The 9,945-nt window shown below is 41.6% G+C and overlaps 1 protein-coding gene across 3 annotated transcripts; it reads left to right on the forward strand.

Annotated features, from left to right (window-relative positions):
• Positions 1-669: 669 nt before the first annotated feature.
• On the forward strand, positions 670-9,656 carry LOC116723159 (solute carrier family 35 member F5). 3 transcript variants are annotated; one of them, XR_004339920.1, is made up of 15 exons: positions 670-839; positions 1,605-1,746; positions 1,837-1,986; positions 2,153-2,215; positions 2,312-2,393; positions 3,130-3,320; positions 4,039-4,120; positions 4,208-4,295; positions 4,382-4,446; positions 4,520-4,624; positions 6,998-7,157; positions 7,224-7,314; positions 7,380-7,587; positions 8,445-8,519; positions 8,673-9,656. XR_004339920.1 is itself a non-coding variant. In XM_032567842.1 (15 exons), exons 2-14 carry the CDS (start codon positions 1,612-1,614, stop codon positions 8,503-8,505), a joined length of 1,428 nt encoding a protein of 475 aa, XP_032423733.1. In that variant the 5' UTR covers positions 671-839; positions 1,605-1,611; the 3' UTR covers positions 8,506-8,519; positions 8,673-9,656. The 3 variants fall into 3 exon arrangements, 2 of the variants coding, with proteins under 2 accessions (XP_032423732.1, XP_032423733.1); XM_032567842.1 differs by having other exon boundaries at positions 671-839; positions 7,380-7,534; XM_032567841.1 differs by lacking the exons at positions 8,445-8,519; positions 8,673-9,656 and adding an exon at positions 7,588-8,438 and having other exon boundaries at positions 7,380-7,534.
• The last annotated feature ends 289 nt before the right edge of the window (positions 9,657-9,945 follow it).

Raw genomic sequence — 9,945 nt, forward strand, 5'->3', positions numbered from 1 at the left:
CACCTAGTGTACAGAAGGCGGATCGGCATGTATTGGTATCATGCATGACTGTATGAGGATGTCATTATCTTTGATCCAATACATACTGTTTTTTAGTTTTGTGTCATAAAGTTAAGTGAACAATATTTCCTAATTAAATAAATGTTATCATTATTTCTTTCAGTTTCCAATATTTCCAAAGTCCATCCTGTCTTAGTTTTATTCCCTTTCAGATTAAGAAACGTAGCAGTTCAGCAAAACATCTTCTACATTTTATTTTCTTTATGTCATGAATTCGATTGAATAAATTATCCACTGTTATAAAACTGCGCTTAAAGGAGACATATTTTGAGTTCTTTAACTCAAACAGGTTAGAGATAATAAATTATAAATATGAATTTACTGGCATTTTTTACAGTTTATAAATTCACAGGTCGGCGTAAGATCTCATGTAATTATTACAGCTTTAAACAAAATAAAACATGAAATTGAGAAGAAAATAAACAATAAGATAATATTTGGATGTTTAATGTCGCAGTTTAATAAAATATGTAACTTTGAACACATACTATATAAATATTGAGACAATTTTATCTATAAATAAAAATCTTAATGTTAAGAAACCTGTTCTAGTTTCTAGTTTTCGTAACGTCACATTGTAGGAATACATTTCCCAGAAGGCTTTGCGCCGCCAGTGACACTGCTAGTCAATTACGAAGAGAGGAGGAAATGCTAATGTTTACAACCAGTGAAGTGTCTCCAGTTTCCCAGTAAAACCAGTGATGTAGGTCATTTTGCTGCACGGAGTGAAATGACAGTTAGATAATGTGTCAAATTAAATGACGAGGTTAAACAATCAGGTAAGAAAAATAGATTTTATCGCAATTTTAGTCTGATACTTTAGTCGAGCTTGTTAGCGCTTAGCTTGATAAACATTTGGCTAAACTGCGACCTAAACCTGAACATCAGACGTTTTATGAGTATTTATGCCTCTTATCGACCTTAATGTTGTTTATTGCGGATAACAGAAGAACGGTGAATTGGTTTTTACCTTTATTATTACAAATAAACATGAAAACTGTGCTACGCATTTGAATTCAGTCCCGTTTAGTCCACTGCAACCCAGCTGGTTCCATAGCTCAACCGGTCAGTACCAGAGTCCAGCTGGGTTTACATGAATCCGAGTCCAACTGAAGATGTTCTGGTTCTGGGACAAGAGGTTCTTTAGAAACCAACCAGCATCAGCAGCAGGTCAGGGAGGTTCTGGTTCCGTTTAAACTTGATTAGCGTCTACAACAACTACCAAAGCTCTGATCAGTCCACCACCTGGACTCGAGACGGACCACCTGGAGACTAGATGGACCATCTCGTCAAGATCTACAACCTGCAGAGGAGATGGATTCTTCGGATCTGACTTGTCACACTTTTAAGAATTTTTTTTGAAGGATTCACGAAAACTTCAACCCACTTAACGGAAAATTCTCAATAAAATAGATCGGGAGAGGCTTTCTGATTGGCTGTTTGAGTGCATGAAGTGTCCTGATTGGATGGCTGTTTGTGTGCAGCGTCCTGATTGGCTGTCTGGGTGTGTGCAGCGTCCTGATTGGCTACCTGTTTGTGTGCAGCGTCCTGATGGATTGGGTGTTCGTCATGAACCGGATGAGCTCTCAGGGCAGCGCGGCGGCCCAGCGGCGGCGCATGGCCCTGGGGGTGGTGATCCTGTTGTTGGTGGACGTCATCTGGGTGGCCTCGTCTGAGCTCACCACGGTAACCAGCTTTCATTTAAAGACAGACTGGAAACCACTACAGTACCAGTAACCAGCACCCTGAGCGTTTCTCTGCTGACCTTCTCTCCAGTACATCTTCAAGCGGCAGGACTACAACAAGCCGTTCTTCAGCACCTTCACCAAGACCTCCATGTTTGTTCTCTACCTGTTGGGCTTCCTGCTGTGGCGCCCCTGGAGGCAGCAGTGCAGTGGCGCCCTGAAGCGCCGCCAGTCTGCCTTCGTAAGTCGCTCTACTCTGTTAGGCTGCAAATATTTAGGATTTTATTGATACAACGTGATCCTGAAAGCTGCTTCCTATCGTGTTTTCTGTTATTTCTCCTGAAAACTTTGATCTATTTAACGTTTTTGTTGAGTCAGGAAATGATTTTCTGTCATTTCTGCTGCAGTTTGCTGACGCTGAGGCCTACTTCGCTCCCTGCACCACTGACAGCGCTGTGAACAACTGCTTGGTGCGTCCTGATCCCCTGCAACGTCTGTCAGGGTAACAGCCGCTCTCCGTCTGTCTGTTGCTGGTAAAGAGTTTCTTCTTTGTCCGGTTTGTGCAGAGTGAGCCGCTGTACGTCCCGATGAAGTTCCAGGACGCAGCAGCCGATCCGTACGACTGTTTACCTGCAGACTGTGGAGCCGGTGAGTTTAAATCTGATTTCAGCTCTAAATGAAACTCAAACCTCATTACTGATTACAGACATGAACCAACAGCAGGCTGGAAAAACACCAGCAATGACCGTCAACCTGGGAAGGGTCAAAGGTCAGCTGGATCCTACATTCTCCAGAGATCAAGATCATTCCCAAGATAATAGAAAATGTAAAATAATTTTAGGAATTACTGTAGAAAAATAAAATATATAATATAGTATATAGTACAGAATATGTAAAATTATACATATATAATATTTTGAAAATTAACTAAAATGAATAAATAAGTAAAATCATGATAACATTTTTAAAACTAAACAAAAAGTTAAAAATAAAATTAAAACAACCAGAGAAAGTATTGTTCCCAACAACTCAGATGACAAGCAGGTGCTAACATAGCATCTGATGCTAACATAACCTCTGATGCTAATGTAGCCTCTCATGCTAGCACAGTTCCTGAAGCTAACATAGCCTCTGATGCTAATATAGCTCCTGATGCTAACACAGCCTCTGATAGTAACTCAGCCTCTGATGCTAACATAGCCTCTGATGCTAACATAGCTCCTGATGTTAACATCTGCAGGTCTGTGTAGCCTGTTAGCATCAGTGAAGCTCCTAGTTCTGACCCATAAACCACAGACTTAAGTCATCTAGATTGTATGTATTTCCTGTTTGGAGGTGTTTAAGTGAATCCTGTTTGCCCCCCCCCTCTTTTCCGATGCCCCAGCCTCCAAAAAGCAGCGAGTTCGTTTCAGCAACATCATGGAGGTGCGTCAGCTGCCGTCCACCCAGGCTCTGGAGGCCAAATTGTCCCGTATGTCCTACCCGGCCGCCAAGGACCACGAGGCCCTGCTGCGCACAGTGGGGAAGCTAACCATCACCGATGTGGCTAAAATCAGCTTCTTCTTCTGCTTTGTGGTGAGGAAAACTGGTCCTCCACACAGAGGAGCTAACTGCTCGCCTTTAATGTTCAGAGCTTTAATATTCTGATAACTTTAAAACGTTTAGGGCACAAGAAACTTTATTGAGGAAACAAAATGAATAAACTGGGTATTACGGATGAATTTAAGCAATTTAGCTTTAGCTTCTGCTAAATACCAATGTAGCGCTTTAGCGCTAGAGTGCTGTTGTGATTTAAACTCGACGGACCAAATAAGTGTGAGCGCACGAACAGGAAATCAGCCAACACAGAATAACCAGAGTTTACTTTTTTATTCTTTTTTAGCGCTAGAAAAGAAAGAGATGCTTACCCTTACAGGCTAATTTGTTGGAAAATGAATATGACCAAATTTACACAGCATCTGATCAAAAACGGAAGAATCATTGGTTATATCTAAAAACACGCCCAGTGGTTGCCTGATGTCGTACGTCAGCTAAGTTGCTATTTCTACAAAGGTCTTTGTGTAAAAGTGAAGAATTCCATGTGTGTAACAAACTGTGTGTGCGTGTCCTTGATAAGCGTCTCAACAGTGGTTAAGCCCTTTATGTTTAGCACTGCTAGCTTTTTAGTTAGCTACACTAACTGACTGGCTTAAAGGTTATTTTCTAAACTGGACCATATTTTCATCTGTTCATCTGGACCAGTTAAAGATGAACAGGTTTCGTCTTTAATGTCCCTTCCTCCTCTGACCTCCAGTGGTTCCTGGCTAACCTTTCCTACCAGGAAGCTCTGTCTGACACACAGGTGGCCATCGTCAACATCCTGTCCTCCACCTCAGGTCGTTCTCTCCTCCTCTACGTCTGAGACTCAAGTTTAGCTGAGTTACGTTGACTGAAACCTTCTGTGATGTCATTTCCCTCTTCAGGCCTCTTTACGCTCATCTTGGCAGCCATCTTCCCCAGTAACAGCAGCGACCGGTTCACGTTGTCCAAACTGTTGGCTGTGGCTCTCAGGTGAGCCAGTGCTTTAGCTTTCCAGGTGCTAGCTAAGAGTTGTTTTAAAGATAAATGTTGTTACTGTTGGTTTTCCTGTGCTTCAGCATGGGAGGAGTCGCTCTGGTGAGTCTGTCCAGCATGGACAGCCCTGATGAGAAAGGAGTCGTAGGTAACGTCAGATCTACCGTCCTCCGTTGGTGGAAGCATTTAGCTAGCTGTGGCTAACCGTTAGCGTCCTGCAGGCTCTCTGTGGTCGTTGGCGGGGGCCATGCTGTACGCCGTTTACATCGTCCTCATCAAGAGGAGAGTGGACCGCGAGGATAAGCTCGACATCCCCATGTTCTTTGGTACGTGGCTTCTTTATTTAACCCTTCTAAATGCTTTTTCTTCCACTGAACTTTTATCACTGATTTCAGGTTTTAACACATGAAATCCACTCATCTTCCTTCAGCTCATATATTAGGACTGGACAAAATGGCTGAAAATGTATAAGCATTTCATATCATTTCATAGTTTTTTGTTATAAATATCTAAAATTCTGCCACACTGGTTTCCTGTTTTCTCTCCACCTCGTTTTTTATTTTTAAGCAGTTTTGAGTCACAATGCCAAAACTTTAAGTTACTATACAGATCGTTGCTAGGCAACTGAAGTTGGGGGGAATTGAAACTGTTTGTTACCCAGCCGGTTGTTGCTAGGTAACCAAAGAGCGAGTGAGTTAGTTGATGCCACCCAGCTAGCTTAGTGGCTAAAGTCTTTTGTGTTCCTACATTTCCCAGAATGCTGTGCGGTTCTGGATTGGAGCTCAGTGAATATTCTATATATTGAACTGAATGAATCAGATGTATTGATATTGATCATGTGTCCATGGCGATGTATAATGTTATTGTTTTATTGCCCAGCCCTACAGCTACGGTACGCTAGGTTAGCAGCTCTTCGGGAATTAGCTTAAAGAAACAACAAAGCCTAAAGAAAATCCTTTAAAGCAAGGGGGGCCCAAAGTGGGTCCCTGAGGGCCGGCATCCTGGAGGTTCTAGTCTCTCCCTGGTTTAACGCACCTGGATCCAATCATGGCTCATTAGAGGCCTAAGAACATTGACCTGCTGAAAAGGTTGTTGGTACCAGGAAGAGAACTAAACCATGCAGGATCCGGCCCTCCAGGACCCACTTTGGGCTCCCCTGCTTGAAAGGGGTTTTTTAAATCCAGGACTGGATGTAGGAAGAACTGGGCCCTGGGCTCCTGACAGTTTGGGGCCCAACTCTTACAAATTACTTTTACTCATTAAAATTAAATTAACGGCAACGGATTCAAGACTTGGGAACCAAAATGAAATATTTAATTAAAGAAAGAAAATAATTCTAATAACTCAACAATAATCAAGACATAATATTTTAATAATTAAACAAAGTCAAAAATTTTTATTACTGGAAATGGATGTCAATTATTGTGAATCCAAAACTGAGAGGTTTTTTTTGCACGTTTGCCTTATTAAAAGTAAAGCACCCAGTTTGCAAAATTAATAAAAAAATGAATAAAAAATTTAATGCCAGAAACTTGAAGGCGGAGCTTAAGAAAGAGCAGGAGCCTCTTAAAGAGACAGAGGCCCAATTTCACAGCGTTAAATTACAAAGTCAAATTTCTTTTAACTCATATTAGATACATATAGCAATTTCATAACAACTTCAGATAGTTACTTGATTGTGCTATAAAATCTCACTATGTGCCTATAAAATACATAATAATTTAATTTAATTTAATTTAATTGGTTTATTTGGTAGGGACAGACATACAGCGACATAGACAAACTGAACAAAACAGCAGTCCCATGTTTACGTCATAGTGCCATAGCAACAGCTAATTCGCAGCACTTGTCCCTAGATGGGCTTTTTAAAAAAAAAAAAACCCTCTAAAAGTTAAAGTAGTAATCGAACAAGCAGTGAAACATGAAACATCAAAAGTGGGTACAGTTCTGTTTTTGACATAACCAGAGTTTTGTTTGCTTCTTAAACATACTGAAACTGGTTACAGACTTTAAATCAACAGGAAGTGAGTTCCAAACTGCAGATCTTCTCACGGACAGAGAACTTTGAGCAAAAGTGGTTCTTCGAAAGGGAACCTTACAATTTCCATTTGAAGCTGATCTAGTAGATCTGCTGTTGCCCTGCAGTCTATTTATGCAATCACTTAATGATTTAGGTGCATATCCATTTAAACACTTAAAAATCCATTTTAAAAGATTATAATTTATAAAATCAGAAAAGTCCAAAATGCCGAATTTAGCCAAAATGTGACAATGATGGAATCTGATTGGCTTTTGATATAAAACTTTTAACGCCCGATTACAGAGACTTGCTAATGGTTTGAGTCTAGTTTGACTAGTCTGAGACCAGACAGTAGCTCCATAGGAAAAATGTGAGAATCATTGAGTTAAAAAACATCTCTGCACAGTGAAGAGTTAAACAATTTCTAATCATTTTAAAACAGTTTATATTTGATCTAACAGTTTTGCTGATTTTATCAACATGGCTCCTAAAATTTAACTGAGCATCCAGAATTATTCCTAAATATTTTTCTTGTGATACTTTCTCAATATTAATGCCATTTAATACCAGGAAGCAGATTTGGTTGAGTAATGAACTGATTTTAAAATAATTTTTGTATTTTCTGGTGAACAAAAAAAATTCCCTGAAAATTTCCTGAAATATATATTCTGTGTTTCAGGATTCGTGGGCCTCTTCAACCTGCTGCTGCTCTGGCCCGGTTTCCTGCTGCTCCATTTCTCCGGCTTCGAGGCCTTTGAGCTCCCCAGCCAGCTGGTCTGGACCTACATCCTGATCAACGGCCTGATCGGAACCGTCTTGTCTGAGTTCCTGTGGCTCTGGTGAGAGGTCAGAGGTCAGAATGCGTTCGGACCGGGTCGGGATGAGTGACGTGTTTTCCTCTGCAGGGGCTGCTTCCTGACGTCGTCTCTGATCGGGACTCTGGCTCTCAGCCTCACCATCCCGCTCTCCATCCTGGCAGACATCTGCCTGCAGAAGGTCGACCCCTGACCTCTGACCCCTGACTCCTCTCCATGCTCTGGCTAACTCTGGTTCCTCTGCAGGTCCGGTTCTCCTGGCTGTTCTTTGCCGGAGCCATCCCCGTCTTCCTCTCCTTCTTCATTGCCGCGTTGCTCTGCCACTACAACAACTGGGACCCGGTGCTGCTGGCGCTGCGCCGCCTCTACACCTTTATGTTCAGGAAGCACCGAGTGCAGAGGTACGGCGGCCCCAAACGGTCAAAAATATGATCAGGAAGCACCGAGCGCAGAGGTACGGCAACCGCTCAAAGTCAAAATATTTCAATCTGCCAATAATTTCTCTGGAAAAGCTGAAAAAACACAAACTTAGACGATGAATTAAGAAGATTCTGAACCCAGAATGCGTCATGGAGGGACTAACTCCTGCTGACCAGCCGGGGCGCCAGTAGAGAGGAACAACTCCCATTAAAGCAGCAGTACTATTTAAAATGGACTTTTTTGATCTTCCCATCATGTTGTAGAAATCCATGGCAACCATTCAGCTGTGCAAACACCGTGGAGGTGGAACTCATGCATTTTATAAAACTGACAGAACACCAGAGAAAATAAAAAGTTAACAGTTGAAATATCAGCGAACCGGAGAGCAGTAGGAGAAGAAAGTTAGACGAGTTCAGATGTGGCTCTGATGGAGAACATCTGCAGGTTCTGGTCGGTACCGGGTTCTGGTCACATCAGTTCTTTAACTGTTTTTTTAGGAGTGACTTCCTGGTTGAGTAGCAGACGCTGCGATGACGTTCTGACATCATCACTGTAATAACGGAAGCTGATTGGCTCAGACCTTCGTCCTGTGGTCGCTCTTCCTCTGGACGTTTTCCAGATGAAAGGATGAATCGCGTTTTCTCTCCTCGATTTTAGACGCCGTTACCATGGTAACTGACGCAGCAGCCGCTGAAAGCGCTGAAGCTGGCTGGAGAGTCGGCCTCCATTGTTGGAGAAATGAACGAGTCATTTCAAAGTTAATAAAAACACATTAAAGGAGCTGCAGACTTTTATGTGTAAAAAACCTAAATATGGAGAGAAATCAGTGGTTAATATATTTATGAGGCTGTTAGCCATGATGATGAAGATGATGTGCCTCTTCCTCCTCAGACTGTCAGACGAACAGACTGAAAGCCTTATTCCTCTGCACTCGGTTTCCCCTGATGAGTGATCGTCCTTCTCAAGGTGAGATTTCTAAACTTCACGTTTATTGACCATCAGCAGTTAATATTTCCATTTCAGGATTAATAAGGTGACATGTTGAGTTAGAGAATGAAACGTTCCTGATGAACGGATCTATGATGAACGGATCTATGATGAGTTTTTCTTCTCTTGCAGCCGTGGAGCCGCTGAGCCAACAAGCCGGAAGCTTCCTGGGCGTTGAACCTGTGCCTCTCATCCATCCATCCAGCCTGATCTTTTACTTTTGGTTCTTTGTGTCAGTTCTGGTTTTGTAGAACTGGTTCGGGGTTGGATCGTCGTTCTGCTGAGTCAGCTCTACTTAGTGCTGCTGTTTTCAGAAATCAGTTTAAAATCAAACATCCAGTTAAATTCAACTTTATTTGCTTCATTTGAGGCGAATGAAACCAGAACAGCTGATCTGGACCTGAGAACAAACTGAAGCTCAGAACCACTAAAGAACTAAACGTGATGGGGAACCGCCGCGTCACTCTGGACCAGAACACTAATTTCTCCTGGATGGATTCACCTTTAACCTCAGAGGAAATGAAATGATTCAGATTGCTCTGAGTTTCCTCCGTTTAATGGAGATAGGAGCGGAAACCTGTTTCAGGCGAAGAAACACGTTTATTTATCAGTCACTACAGATTTCTACTGAGCGAAGCTGAAAACGCAGCCGGCGCTTCCTGTCTGCTGGGATTTCTGTCCTCAAACAAAGCACTTCTTCTTCTTCATCGTTCCTTCCTGTGAACTCTTCCTCAGCAGGAGAAAAGCCGACTCTTCTCGGTTCGTCCGGTTAAATGTGCAATGTTTTTGCTTCTTGGTTGGTTTTTGTTCGTTGCACTTTCTCTGTTTTTTTTTTTTCTTCTGTGGTGATTTCAGCTGAGAAGATTTTAAAGAACATTAATGTTTATCTTTTATAATGGTGCTTGTGAAATCATGGGTTGGTTTTTTCGTTCTCAGGTTCTCTGTCTTGTTTTGAGAATGTTGTACAATCTAAATAAAAAAAGGCTTAAAACGTTATATTATTAATAATAATAATAATAATAATAATAATTGCCCCTTTATCAACCAACTCGTGAATAATTCTTTTATTTTTCAAAACTGTTTTCATACTTCAGTGAACTATTAAAACATATCTTTCTAAAATTCAGAGTGAGGTGTGTTTTGTTTTATAAACGTGTCTCAACCAATCACAGGCTGATTCTTAGGTCACTTCTTGGTTATCCCGGATGTCTCTTCCTCCCGGCCTCTAGGGGGAGCAGTCACACAGTTCCTGATTAAACATCCCGCAGCTTCAGGACGCTGTTTGGGTTATTTTTTGGGTTATTTAGCCTGAAAATGGGGAGTCATATTTTCACCATGTCAGTTTACAAACGTCTCAGTTTGGAACTAAATATTTATTTCATAAAGTATATTTGTGTTTGTCTCG

Source organism: Xiphophorus hellerii, chromosome 7, assembly GCF_003331165.1.
Source record: "Xiphophorus hellerii strain 12219 chromosome 7, Xiphophorus_hellerii-4.1, whole genome shotgun sequence".
Taxonomy (NCBI): domain Eukaryota; kingdom Metazoa; phylum Chordata; class Actinopteri; order Cyprinodontiformes; family Poeciliidae; genus Xiphophorus; species Xiphophorus hellerii.

Bases quoted from the DNA above. Each gene is read 5' to 3' on its own strand.
- LOC116723159 (XM_032567841.1), top strand. From the start codon at position 1,612: ATGGATTGGGTGTTCGTCATGAACCGGATGAGCTCTCAGGGCAGCGCG. The intron at 2,394-3,129 runs GTGAGTTTAAAT...CCGATGCCCCAG, and splicing joins ACCTGCAGACTGTGGAGCCG to CCTCCAAAAAGCAGCGAGTT. The intron at 4,296-4,381 runs GTGAGCCAGTGC...CCTGTGCTTCAG, and splicing joins CTGTTGGCTGTGGCTCTCAG to CATGGGAGGAGTCGCTCTGG.